This window comes from Siniperca chuatsi, linkage group LG12 (genome assembly GCF_020085105.1).
Source record: "Siniperca chuatsi isolate FFG_IHB_CAS linkage group LG12, ASM2008510v1, whole genome shotgun sequence".
NCBI lineage: Eukaryota > Metazoa > Chordata > Actinopteri > Centrarchiformes > Sinipercidae > Siniperca > Siniperca chuatsi.
Window position 1 is genome coordinate 29,167,740 of NC_058053.1, and position 14,031 is coordinate 29,181,770.

The 14,031-nt window shown below is 45.3% G+C and overlaps 1 protein-coding gene across 1 annotated transcript in view; it reads right to left on the reverse strand.

The window, feature by feature from the left end:
* Nucleotides 1–14,031, reverse strand: part of LOC122885285 (titin-like) — a 208,217-nt gene that overhangs the window by 14,636 nt on the left and 179,550 nt on the right. The window contains exons 222-242 of the mRNA XM_044216151.1: nucleotides 13,676–13,972; nucleotides 12,796–13,383; nucleotides 12,312–12,614; nucleotides 11,894–12,190; nucleotides 11,512–11,799; nucleotides 11,059–11,364; nucleotides 10,508–10,810; nucleotides 10,120–10,425; nucleotides 8,222–9,985; nucleotides 7,738–8,031; nucleotides 7,074–7,358; nucleotides 6,667–6,966; nucleotides 4,476–6,542; nucleotides 3,994–4,296; nucleotides 3,592–3,897; nucleotides 3,089–3,379; nucleotides 2,683–2,982; nucleotides 2,144–2,449; nucleotides 1,638–1,940; nucleotides 1,020–1,301; nucleotides 258–851 (exon numbers count right to left, since the gene is read on the reverse strand). Coding sequence (XP_044072086.1) covers nucleotides 258–851; nucleotides 1,020–1,301; nucleotides 1,638–1,940; nucleotides 2,144–2,449; nucleotides 2,683–2,982; nucleotides 3,089–3,379; nucleotides 3,592–3,897; nucleotides 3,994–4,296; nucleotides 4,476–6,542; nucleotides 6,667–6,966; nucleotides 7,074–7,358; nucleotides 7,738–8,031; nucleotides 8,222–9,985; nucleotides 10,120–10,425; nucleotides 10,508–10,810; nucleotides 11,059–11,364; nucleotides 11,512–11,799; nucleotides 11,894–12,190; nucleotides 12,312–12,614; nucleotides 12,796–13,383; nucleotides 13,676–13,972 — 10,083 coding nt within the window. The remainder of the gene's footprint in view (nucleotides 1–257; nucleotides 852–1,019; nucleotides 1,302–1,637; nucleotides 1,941–2,143; nucleotides 2,450–2,682; nucleotides 2,983–3,088; nucleotides 3,380–3,591; nucleotides 3,898–3,993; nucleotides 4,297–4,475; nucleotides 6,543–6,666; nucleotides 6,967–7,073; nucleotides 7,359–7,737; nucleotides 8,032–8,221; nucleotides 9,986–10,119; nucleotides 10,426–10,507; nucleotides 10,811–11,058; nucleotides 11,365–11,511; nucleotides 11,800–11,893; nucleotides 12,191–12,311; nucleotides 12,615–12,795; nucleotides 13,384–13,675; nucleotides 13,973–14,031) is intronic.

A 14,031-nucleotide genomic window follows, 5' to 3' on the forward strand; every position in this document is an offset into this window, starting at 1 on the left:
AAAAATCATATAACTATAGTTTACATGAACAGTTGGGAAATAGTTTGTGAACACAGCTGTGTTATACTAAATGTTACTGCTGGTCAGAAAATCTTCAATGTGTACTGATTTCTGGAGCAAAGAAAAGCAACCTCATGTTTTCCTTGATAAACATGTATTTGTAACTTTAACTCTTTCAAACCATTTACATGCTTTTGCCTGAAATATTTTAAAAACATGTTATGGTGGACTGCAGGAAGCGTTTTTGTGTCTCTTACCTCTCTGTTCCTGTACAGTGATGGCTGTAACAAGCTCTTTGGGCTCGCTGGCTCCTCTGCTGTTGATTGCTCTGATTCGGAACAAGTACTGCTCACTCTCATTCAGCTTCTCAATGGTGTGCTCGAAATCTGTGGTCTTCAGTGTGGCCACCTTCATCCACTTATCGGTGCCAAATTTGCAGGCTTCAATGACATAGCCTGTCAGTCTGCTGCCACCATCATGCTCGGGCTTCTCCCAGCCCAGGATGACAGTGCTCTTGGTGACGTCAATCACCTCCAGCTTGTGTGGCGGCAGAGGCACATCACAAACCAGGATGACGTCGGGAGTCTCGCAAGGCTCACCGATACCATAGATGTTCTCAGGGAGGACCCGGAAGTAGTACAACATGCCCTCCATCAGGCCATCGATCTTGTAGGATGTCTTACTGCACTTGGAGGTGACGGTCTTGTAGGCTCTCATGGAGGCCTCACGCCTCTCAAGGATGTAGTTGTTGACAGGAGCACCGCCATCCACGGTTGGGGCTTCCCAAGAGATGGTAACAGACTCCTTGGTCAGCTCTTTGATCTTTATTGGTCCAGTTGGTCCAGGAGTATCTAGCAATGCAAATACATTTTGTTAAAATATTTCCAAAAGCTACTGTATCACATAAAATCAATGGCAAAATAAATGTTCTAGTAATGTTCTGTTTTTAAAAATCCTAGTATTGCCCTATGTAATGTGTCATATTTCAAATCAAATCTCAGACATTTTCATCAACTTACCATAGACCTTGACCAGAATGTGGACTTCCTGTTTCCCGGCAGAGTTCTCGGCCACCAGCGTGTACTTGCCAGCATCGTAGCGGTTGACCTTATCAATGATGAGTGTAGTGGACGTATTGGTGACTTCAATAAATCCTCTGTTGTGGAGGTCAACACCAGGCTTAGTCCAAGTGAGGGCAGGAGTGGGTCGACCGGTGACTTTTATGAACAGGCGGAGGGAGCCACCAGCGCGCAGGCAGATGGTCTTCTTCAGGTCATCGTGGAGCTCAAAGTCAGGAGTTTCTGTTTGAGAGAAGGGGTAATTATTATATGGCTCGTAATGTTTGGGAATTTAAATTAGCATATTGTGAAAGACTTGCAAATAACATTTACTCTTTTGGAAGAAGAAACGTCATGACTGAAGCCAAATTTGAACCTGGTGTGCATGTTGATTTTTTATGTGAAAGTGATTGTTAATTTTTAATGTGAAGTTCCCTTTTTTTCATGTTTTAAAAAATATCATATGTAGCTTTCTTGCTGTAAAGCAATAAAAGGAACATCTCTCTAATGTCTCTTCTCTTTCTATAATAAATACATTGCTGTATTTGCAATCACTTAAAGCTTTTCCAGATTACTTACCAATTCTCTCCACTGGCTCAGTCTCAGCACATGGTTCACTGAAGTCTCCTGTACCGTTGATGTTGATGCCGGCCACTCTGAAGCAGTACTTCTTGCCTGCAGAAAGTCCAGTCACCACGTACTCTGTAGCACGCAGGGTCTTTTCGTGGGCCTTCTGCCATTCCTCTGCTCCAGCTTCCTGCATCTCCAGGATGTAGCCCATCACATCAGCTCCTCCGTCGTCCAAGGGGCGGGACCAGGCCAGGCTAATGCTGTCAGCGTGGGTGTCGGTGATACGAGGGATAGAAGGAGGAGCAGGAGTGCCTGAGAGGAGAGGAAACAGGAATGAAGATCAATAGATCTGTAAAGGATTTACTGATGTGTTAACGGACATGGTTACCCCTTCATTTCACATAATTTCACAAAAGACAGATCTAAAAAGATCAGATTTATACATTTAAGATCATCAGTCAGATCTTCCATTGCATTTAATGTTAGGCATTTAGACTTGAACAAACCGGACTTACATGTTGGCACTCTGCAGACAACATACAGAGAAACCTCGCTGGGTTCGCTCTCTCCAGCCTTGTTGATGGCTGTCACTCTGAACTGGTAGATGTTGCCTTCGGTCAAACCAGACACCTTCAGCGTGGTGTCTAGGTGAGCTCCGTCCCTGTTCACCTTCACCCAGCGGGCACTCTTTCTCTCCCGTCTCTCCACCAGGTAGTGGTTCAACGGGCTGCCGCCATCGCTCTCTGGCTTCAGCCACTCGATGGTGGCAAAGTCCTTTCCTGATGCCAGGATCTCTGGAGCACCAGGAGGAGTTGGCACAGCTGGAGTAAAGGAAAGGTAATTCAGTCTTAGAGGTTATGAAGATTTTATTTATTGTTAAATTTTATAGTTTGTGACCAGGGCTCTCAGGCAGATTTGTCTTGCTTTCATCTTACTGGGATCCTTGTTTTAAAATAAAAAAGTAGGATCTTTTTGGCCTCAGAGATTTTTGGGATATTATACTTTTTAAGCATTGTTTATTATTATTTCACAATGATCTGACTGTTGCACTTACTAAAAGTGTTTCTGGCAACCATGGGCTCTGACTGGAGATGGACTCCAGCTCCATACTTGTTGACTCCACGGACTCTGAATAGGTACTCTGTGTTCTTGAACAGCCTGGTGATGTTACAGGTCAGCTCCTTGCACTCGGCGTGCATGATGACCCAGTTGAGTCTGTTAGTGTCGCGCCTCTCCACAATGTAGTGGGAGACCTCATCTCCACCATCCTCAAGAGGAGGCTTCCAGCTCAGTGTGCACGACTCCTCTGTGATCTTGCTGATCTCAATGCTGCCTTCACATACTCCAGGGGTGTCTGGAAAAAACAGATGTACTCACTTTGGATAACCATGGCAAATTAATACTTTAAGTAATGCATAAAATTGCTTGAAATGCTTGAAACACAAAGCACTCTCACTTACCAAGCACTTTGACGTTGACCTCAGCAGTCTTGGTTCCGCTTACATTCCTGACCGTGAGGATGTACTTTCCTGTGTCATCTCGGTCACAGAACTTGATGATGGCCATGGCCCTGGTGGGGGTGTACTGCAGGTGGTACTTTTCACACAACTCCAGCTCCCTGTGGCCCTTGGACCAGGAAGCCTTGGGGTCAGGCCTGCCTCCCACTGCAGCATCTAGAACCAGATCCGAACCAGCTCTGACGGTCACAGTTTCGGACAGGAGTTTGCTATCCAGCTGGGCCTTTGGAGGCTCTGTGGGGTGGAAAAAGGGAACATTTATTGATAAGATATGACTTCTTTGCTGGGACTGTAATGTATGCACATTGAATTAAATCTACATCTAGAGGAAACAGGAGACAGTTTCACCTATTGGTCATAATTTTATTAAAGAATTGTTAAGGTCAGATGAGTGAAAGTGTGCTGTATTGGTGGTATTGTATCACGATCACAGATGCAGATCTTACCGAAGTCAGTCTTGCACTGCACAGAGCCGGTGGACTCTGAGGGCTTGCTGTAGACCTGGTTGGCATTCTTGCCGATGACTCTGAACTCATAGGGCTCTCCCTCTCCCAGGGCGGTAACAGTATAGAAAGTGTCTGTCACATTGGTGTAGTTACACTTGAGCCAGCGGCCCTCACCGGTCAAAGTGTACGGCTTGCGCTCGATGATATAACCCACAATGGGACTGCCACCATCATTCAGTGGAGCCGACCATTTTAGGGAGACTGTGGTTCTTGTAACATTTGTGACTTCTGGCTTACTTGGTGGATCTAAAAAACACATCAGTTTTGTCAGACATGTTGGAGCAATGGTGTATTAAGTAAAAGCCACTGGATAGTGCGATCCTAAACTGTGTTAAAACTCACCAACTGGGTTTTGAGCAATTGCTCCCTTGGAGGCCTCACTGGCTTTGCTCAGCCCAGCACTGTTCATGGCATAAACCCTGAACTGGTACTCTAAGCCTTCGACCAGACTCTCCACCTTGTAATAGCACTCAAAGCAAGGGATCTTGTTCTCCCTCACCCACAGGATATTGTTCCTCTCCTTCTTCTCAATCCAGTAGCCTGTCACCTTGCTTCCTCCATCATGATAGGGCTCCTCCCATTTCAAGGTCATTGTGTTAGCAGAGACATTGAAGACTGAAGGCCTTGTTGGTGGGCCAGGAGGTGCTGTGATTAAAAAATTAGATTTTGTTTTTGAGCATAGTCAACTAAATTCCAGCCTGATTCAATAGAAGACACATTTTTAGAGACATTAACAGTCTAAGAAATGCTTAAAAACTTATATCTGTTCTTTATTATTCATACGTTAAATTAGTGAATAAATTAGTTTATGGAGTAGTACTTACTGAAAGGATGTTCTGCGACAATAGTCTCAGACTCAGTGTGCTTACTGACACCAAATCTATTCTCGGCAGAGACCCTGAATGTGTACTGCATGTACTTGGTCAGGTGACTAACGTGGAGAGATGTGCGTTTTACACTGGAGTTGATCAGCTGCCAGGCGGTGGAGCCAGACTCACGCTTCTCCACGATGTAGTTGGTGATGTCAGTGCCACCATCATCCTCTGGTGGTTGCCAGTTAATGACGCAGGACTCAGAGGTGATGGATGAGATTTCAATGGGTCCGGTTGGAGGACTGGGTCTACCTATGACATTAACTTCAATAGCAAAGGTCCTGGTTCCTGCCACATTCTCCAGAGTCAGGTAGTATTTACCACCATCTCCTCTCATGGCCTCTTTGACTGAGATGCTGGTTCTGTCTTTAGTTACTTTAATGGCGACTCTGTCCGAGCTCTTCAGCCTCATCTCCTCCAGCTTCCAGGTGACCTTAGGAGCAGGTCTACCACTGATGGGAACATCAATGGTGAAAGTACTGCCAGACCTGCTTGTGATGAGCTGGTTGGTGATCTCACTGAGGTCAGCAGCAGGTTCAATGTGAGGCTCTTTGACCAGTGCAGGAGCCAGAGTTTCCCTGGGTTTGCTGTAGCCAGCTTCATTCTTAGCCTTCACACGGAAATCATACTCATCGCCCTTGTTGAGCTTTTCAACCATATAGGTGAGATTCTTGGTGTTGCCAACCACTACCCATTTGTCTGTACCCTTTGGCTTAGCCTCAATGACATAACATTGGATACGGCTACCGCCATCATGGTCTGGTTTCAGCCAGCCTAGTGACACAGAGTTGTCTGTGGTGTCCAGGATGTCCATTCTCTTTGGAGATGCTGGCTCTGCAGTGGCCATGACAGGCTCAGTCAGCTCAAACGCCTCACCTATACCGTGCTGGTTCTCGGCAGAGACTCTGAAGAAGTATGGCACTCCTTCCAGCAGGTCCTGGATCTTCAGGATATGCTGCGTGCACTTGCCACCAGACTGCTGCCAAGTGCGGCGGCTGGCCTCACGTCTCTCAACAACATAGTGATGGATTCGGGCTCCACCGTCATTGAGAGGAGGCTCCCAGATAAGTGTGACAGAGCCTCTGGAAACCTCCTTGAAGGCAACAGCCTGAGGAGGTCCAGGAGTGTCTATCACCTTTACAGTGAATGTAATGGCCTTGCTGCCACTAGCGTTCTCCAGGTTAACAGTGTATTTGCCTGTATCATTTCTCGAGCAGTTTTCAATACTTAGAGAACTGTAGTCGTCTGTAGTTGTGATCTCTGACATGACACCCAGCTCTCCTTCTTCCTTCACCCAGGTTGCAGTGGGAATTGGCTTTCCTCTGAAATAAATGCCCAGGCACACTGAACCTCCAGCCTTGACAATGTGTGTCTGCTTGAAGGTGGCGTCAATATCCACCTGTGGTGGTGTTAGCCTATCTACAGCCTGAGCAGGCTCTGGAGTCTCTTTGTCCTCGCCTCTACCCATGTGATTGACAGCTGCGACCCGGAACTTGTACTCAGCTCCTGTCTGTAGACTCATCACCACATAATTTGTTTCTGCCACCAGCTGCTCATTTACTCTTTTCCATTCTGTCTCTTCTCCCTTCACCATCTCAATAATGTAGCCCAGGATCTCCATGCCTCCATCGTCCACAGGCTTGGTCCATTCCAGGCTGATGGAGGTGTTGGTGGAGTCAGACACACAGATCACAGATGGAGCACAAGGAATATCCTTTGGCTCGGCAGCCTTGATAGGCATAGAGATATTGCTAGGAGTTCCAACACCAGCGTCATTCACGGCCATCACACGGAACTCATATTCCATATCCTCTGTCAGGTGGAGCACCTTGTGAGCACATTCGATGATAGGCTTCTTGGTAATCACCTTGTAGAACCGAACAGTCTTCTTTTCTCGTTTCTCCAGGATGTAATACTGAATGGGGTTTCCACCATCAGATGTTGGAGGAGTCCAGGACAGAGTGATGCTTTCTCCTGTCACCTCAGTAGCGTCAGGAGTGCCTGGAGCATCAGGAGTAGCTGAGGGAAACAATTTTGTTAGATGAGTGCAATGTCTGCATTGACCAAATATAGAAAACATATAGAAAGCAAAAATTTCTGTCTGAAATATTAAATGAAAAAAGGCTTTCCAACTTTCACTTACTGTATTGCAGCTGTGGAATGATGGGGCTGGATTCTAAAGGTCGGCCAACTCCAAACTTGTTAACAGCAGAGACCCTGAACTGGTACTCATTGGTCTTGATGAGCTTGGTTGCATTGAAAGTGCACTCCTTACATTCATCAGACACTAAGGCCCAGGAGATCTTGGAGGTCTCGCGCTTCTCAATGACGTAATGTGAAATTTCGGAGCAGCCGTCATTCTCTGGTGGGTTCCAAGACAGAGTGCACTTGCCCTCTGAGATGTGGCTGAAAGTGATGGGTCCTACTGGCTCTCCAGGTGTGTCTGCAACACGTAGGTGTGTGAGATTGAAGTTAGAGCATACATTTATAAATACAGTGGTGTAAACAAGTACATTGTAATATAAACATAAAAATGTAAAAACTGCATACCTTGCACTTGAACAAGGATGTTCTCCTTCTTGCTTCCAGATCCGTTGGTAGCCTCCACAGTGAAGAGGCCACGGTGTGTACGATCAGCGTCCCTTACAAACAGGGTGCTGGATCCAGCTACATTGATAATGTCCATCATCTTTTTGGTAACCTCCACACCGTCTCTGTACCAGACGACCTTGGGAACAGGGCGACCTGTGATGGTCACCTTCAGCCTGATGTTGTCTCCTGCCTTGACCGTCAAACCCTCGAAGTACTCTGGGCCAAACTCAATATTTGGAGAAGCTAGTTTAGAGGAAAAGAGAATGCATTAGTTTACAGTATGTAGTTTTAAAACACTGAGCTTAATAATAATAATGACAGCTTTATTTGTATAGCACTTTTCAATACAGGTAAAGTGCTTAACAACAATCAACATAAAACACAAATAAATCAAAATAAAATAAAATGTAAAAATACGCACCACACGATAAAAGCCTTTTTTAAAATAAAAATGTGTCTTAAGTGATATAAAACAGAGGGCTGACTCTGCAAGCCTTAAAACTTACTTAATGTTACTGAATGGCAATGAAATCAGTGTTCTTCATAATTTACTCATCAGTCCTGAAGTTCAAACTAATATTACAATCACAAGCCCCCTTCTCTACCCTCTACCATTACTCACCGTTCTCACTTCTGACCACAATCAAGCCAGAGGAGTTGGAGGGAGGGCTAACGACACCAATGGCATTTCTGGCAATCACTCTGAACTCGTAGCGTTCATTTGTTGCCAACCCAGTGACAGCATACTGGCAGTCATGTACATCAGTCAAGTTGGCCTTGAACCAGCGACCATGTCCTTGGCGTTTCTCAATGTTGTAGCTGGTAATCTTGCTACCACCATCACGTTTGGGTGCATCCCATTTCAGTGTCACTGAATCACTTGTCACATCAGTGTAGTCTGGCTGGCCAGGAGGATCTGAAAGACATGGGATGCATCTTTTAACTTATTTTTGTTTGACCAAACCACTTAAGTGGTTTCATTCTAACTACATGTTAGTCAGGTTTTAGAGCAGAAATTATTTTACTAAACTTATTATAGTTCCAATAGGATGTATGTAAGTGTAACAAGGAAACAGAATAATGAAATCGTCTGAATCAGCACTCACCAACAGGACTGACAGCCATGGTTTGCTTGCTCTCATCACTCATTCGACTAAAGCCAGCATCATTCTGGGCGTAGACTCTGAAGGAGTACTCGAGGCCTTCAATGAGTCCCAAGATCCTGTATTCAGTTTTTTTGATCAGCATAGTGTTCACCTTTTGCCACATGATGCTGTTCTTTTCCTTTTTCTCCACATGGAAACCCTGGATGGGGGTACCACCGTCATAGATGGGCTTCTCCCACTGGATGGTCATGCCATCATTGGTGACATTGTACACAACAGGCTTGCCCGGTGGGCCTGGAGGCCTGAACTGGTGCTTGGCAATGACCATCTGTGAGACCAGAGGCTCACTGACACCGTATCTGTTCTCAGCACAAACTCTGAACTGGTACTGAACAGCCTTGATCAGGTTGGGGACCTTGAACTGAGTGCCCTGTACACTGGAGCAGGCCATCTTCCAGTTAGGCTGAGAGGTGTCACGCTTCTCTACACTGTAGCATGTGATGTCTCCACCGCCATCGTCGTTAGGTTCATCCCAGGAGATCATGATGCTCTCAGCTCTCACTTCATCCAGGCGGATGGGTCCAACAGGCTTTGATGGTGGTCCAAGTGTGATGACATGGATGTGGAAGGATCTCCTGTTGACCTTATTGTCAAGGGTCAAGGTGTATTTACCCTCATTCTCCTTCTTCACATTCTTAATCATTAGAGTGGCTTTGTTTTCTGTCTTCTTGAAGCGGACTTGTTCACTCTCCTTCAGAGGCAGGTTGTCCTTCAGCCACAGAACAGAAGGTTTGGGTTTACCTTTGTATGGCAGCTCAATGTGCACATTGTGACCCAAGCGAACACTTATGCTGCCATCTGGGTACTCTGCAAGGCTTGCCTCTGGTGTTATAATGTAGTCAATGACCTTGATAGGCCCAATCTCAACAAAGTCGCCCTGTCCCTTCTCATTCCTGGCGGCAACTCTGAAGAACACGTCTGAGTGCTCCTTGAGTTTCTTGACCTCAAACTCACACTGTCTGCTGGTTCCTCCCAATGACCATTCCTCATCCTTGAGCTTCTTCTCAATGATGTAGTCAGAGATGATGCTGCCACCATCATAATCAGGCTTCAGCCACTGCAGAGTGACAGAAGTCTTTGATGAATCCTTCATAGAGACCTCCTTGACTAGTCCTGGAGTCTCTGTAGCCTTCACAGGCTCAAGTGTTTCACATGGATCACCAACACCATTCTCATTCTCTGCTAACACACGGAAGAAGAATGATGTCTTCTCAGAGAGATCTTCGATGGTGTATGTTGTGTCTATGCATTTGCTTGTCACTGCAGAGTAGGATCTCTTGGAGGAGTCCCTCTTCTCAACAATGTAGTTTGTGATCTCAGCACCGCCGTCGAGGAGTGGAGGCTCCCAGCAGAGTGCTACCTTTCCACGGGTCACGTCCTTCAGGACCAGATTCCTGCACTGAGCTGGAGTATCCTGGACCTTTACAGACAGGGTCAGTGTTTTGGGCTCTCCCACACCATTCTCTATCTTTACTGTATACTTTCCAGTGTCAAGCCTGGTCACCTCACGCATAACAAGGACTGTGGTAGTATCTGAGCCGTGGAACTCATATTTGGGGTTGCGATCGATGCATTTGTCTCCCTTGCTCCAGGAAGCAGTAGGAGCAGGTCTGCCCTTCAGAGGAACAGACAGCTCCACATCCTTGCCAGCCTTCACAATGTAGTGAGTTCTCATGGCCACATCTGAGTCAATCTGGGCCTCCTCTGTGAAAATCATGAAAAATATTATATATAGGTCACACAGGGACTGCTATATGTGAGCACCATAAGAATAAAACAAGACATACATGTTGTAAACTGAACACACTTTACATTTTCAATATCAGTGATTCATTTACCCAGTATATCCTTAGCCTGCACAGGCTCAGTCATCTCCAGAGGCTCTCCACGGCCAGCACAATTGACAGCAGAGACTCTGAAGAAGTAATTGACATCGGGTTTTAAGTCGTGAACTGTGTACTCTGTTGTCTTGACCTCTCCTTTGGAGGTAATCATAGCCCATTCTTTCTCTCCCTCAATAAGCTTCTCCACCATGTAGCTGGTGACCTCACTGCCTCCATCCCATTCTGGCTTGGACCAGCCCAAGGTGATGGATGTCTTGGTGGAGTCCACCACCTTCAGCTTGCAAGGCTCATATGGTGGATCTGTAAGTAAAATGTATTTGTTAGGTGGGGGTGTACATTCATCTTGTTTTTCTTGGAAATGTGTGAATGTTAGACCACTTACCAACTGGATCAGCAGCCTTGTAGTAGTCTGATGCATCAGAGAATGGTCCCTCCCCTGCCTTGTTAATGGCACAGACACGATATTGGTACTCGTTTCCTTCTGTCAGATGGTAGACAGTCTGTTTGATGTCAGTGATAGGGTCTTTGTAAACTCTGATCCAGCGCAAGCTCTTCTTGTCGCGTCTCTCCAGGTAGAAGCCCGTCACGGTGCTTCCTCCGTCAACACCTGGTTTGTCCCATTCTACCACCATGGTGGACTTGGTGATGGTATTCACCTCAGGAGTATGAGGCTGCCCAGGAGTTACTATAGAAATGCATAACAAACACGTTAAGAAAATGCAAATAACAGTAATAACAATCTTGATAAAACATTTTCCAAATTTTTTTCTCATGAAAGCAAAGAATATAAAGACAAGGGATACTTGCTGCACAGTAATTATTAGGTGTGAAAACTCAAAGAAATACACAAATGTAGAAGCTCAATCATAAAATCTGCTTTGACTGATTCACATTAATTATCATATTTTCAGCGCTCAATAGCCCAAAACTTACCAAAGGCATTCTTAGCAATGACAGGCTCTGACTCCAGTGGCTCACCAACTCCGTACTTATTAACACCCATTACGCGGAACACATACTCATTTCCGCGCACCAGCTTGCCAACGGAGACATGTGTCTGCTCGTGCTTGTCTGAAACTGTGGACCAGACCACTCGGCTGGTTTCGCGCTTCTCAACTATATAGTGGGTCACTTTGAAACCTCCCTGGTCAGACTCAGGCACAGGCTCCCAGCTGAAGATGATCTTGTCTGCTGTGATGGAGTTGAAGTTAATGATGCCAGCTGGGGGTCCAGGTTTGTCTAAGGGGAGGGGAAAAAAGGAAGAGCATGTGAAAATTAAATACAGGAATGATGGAAGACTGTATTAAATAATGTATCTCAATTCAAATTGATTAGGAATTGAGGATTATGGACATATGGAAGGATGAGGCAAGAATTTCTAAATACCTAGGATTTCAATCCTGATGGTAGCAGATGCTGAGCCCAGAACATTCTTGATCTTGACCTCATATGAGCCTGTGTGAAGGCGAGCTGCATCCTTGATCAGAACAGCAGAAGAGTCAGTTGTGTTTTCAACAGACATGGTAGAGGTTGCTACCAGCTCTTTTCCATCCTTAAGCCACTCAATCGTTGGCAGAGGCTTGGCAATGATTCCGACTCTAAGCTTAACTGAACCTCCAGCCTTGTACTGAACCACATCCAGATACTCTGGAGGAAGGTCAATGGCTGGGGCACCTGTAGGACACAAGATATTAATATAAGTAAGCTATAAATAAATCCAGTAAAAGTAAACAAGACATTTAACCACAGATATAAATCAAAAACTCACCACATGCGTCGACACAAGTCACTGGGCCAGCAATGAAAGATGGGTTGCTGACAGACCCAACAGCATTCTTGGCGTACACTCTAAATTCATATGACTCATCCTGGTTCAGTCCAGACACAGTGAAGCCCAGTTCAATGATGTTTGTGAAGTTGGCCTTCACCCATCTGCCATTGGGAGCTTCCCTCCTCTCCACACTGTAGCCGGTAATCTTGCTGCCACCATCGTATGGAGGCCTCTGCCAGCCCAGGCTGACTGAGTTCTTGGTGACCTCTGTGATACGGACATTTGCTGGGGGCTCTGTAATATTAAAGTGAGAAAGATTTTAATGAAACAACAGTAAAGAGGTTTTTAGTGTATGGTCTTAGATTATTTAAGGCTGTGGGTCCCCTTAAAACTGGAAATAATTAGAAACACTTACCGCAGGCATCAATAGCAAGCACCTCTTCAGAGGTCTTGCTCATTTTTCCAATACCGGCAGCATTTTCAGCTGCCACCTTGAATTCATAGATGAGGCCAGGGCAGATGTTTGTGACTCGCCACTGGTTTCCTGAGATTGCTGTTTTATTGACCTTCTGCCAGAGGATGCTACTCCTCTCCTTCATCTGGAGATGATACCCAATCACAGGGTTTCCACCATCATTGACTGGCTCATTCCAGCAGACTGTCAGGCTCTCTCTAGATACAAAGCCGAGCCATGGTGTGGATGGAGGTCCAGGAATGGCTGTAATGGACAGCATTCATGTTAGTGTTCCGAAGGACTCATAATCCATAACACAAAAGTTGTCACAGGAAGATTATTTTTCCTCCACATACTATATCAGTTTGTAATCAACAAAAAATAAGATCAAGTCATCAAAGCTACACATATTTTTGCCTTCTTGTATTCAAGTGTATTGACTTACTGTATGGAAGCTTTATCATGACTGGCTTGCTGTCAATGTGGTCGCTGACACCGTAGCGATTCTCAGCCTTGATTCTGAACTGATACTCCTCTCCCTTGGTCAGCTTAGTCACCTTGATTGAGCTTCTGGCAATGCTAGTTGACACCTCTGCCCAGGAAGGAGTGCTGGTTTCACGTCTCAGAACAATGTAGTTGTTAACAGGACTGCCACCATCATACTCTGGAGGAGCCCATTTCAGACATACTGTGGTCTCTCCGACCTCTCCAATCTCAACTGGACCAACGGGAGGTCCGGGTCTGTCTAGCACAATGAAGATAATGAAGATCTTGGTGGTACCTCCCACATTTGAGGCGGTGACTTCATATTTGCCAGCGTCACTTGAAATGCTCTCATTTAGGGTGATGATTAAACTGTCTGGAGTTACTTCTGTTAACAGCCTCTTGGATCCCTTGATGACAATATTGTTCTTGGACATGGTAACCTTAGGCATGGGCCTGCCGGTGAGAGGAATCTCAAAGGTTAGGTTGGATCCTGCTCTCACATAAACTGTATTCTTGGGGTAGTTCTTCAGGTCAAACTCTGGAGCCTCTGTTGAAAAAATAAGACAGGAATGTGATAAGTCACCTTAAAACTAGTAACCCCATCAAATTGCATTTTCCACAAATTACATGGCTTTTCAAAAAGAATGGAATGGAAATACGGCATTTCAAGTCATTATTTTACACTATGTATTATCTTAAATTTTTTAAAAAATAAATCCATCCTTAAAATATATAAAATTATATTATTTATGCATGGCATCCTGTTTTCTAGGGACAATAAAAAAACACTATGAATAAAAACTAATATCAAAATGTAGTAGTAAAGCTAGAGATAATACCTTGTATTTCCTTGACAATAACGGGTACGATCATCTCCTTTGGTTCACTGAGTCCAGCATGGTTCTCAGCACGGACTCTGAAGAAGTACTCAGCACCCTCCCTCAGGCTCTTGATGGTGTGGGTCATGGTCCTCACAGTGGCACACTTCACCCACTTGGTCTGTCCCTTCTCCATGGCATCAATAAGGTAACCAGTGACTCTGCTACCGCCATCGTATTCTGGTCTTGTCCAGGCAATCGTAATGCTGTCCTTGGTAACATTTGCAACTCCAAGTTTCATGGGTGGACTTGGTACCTCTGTAACAGACAGGACATTTACACTAAGCACATTTTGTCAAAATGATAAAGGCTGAATA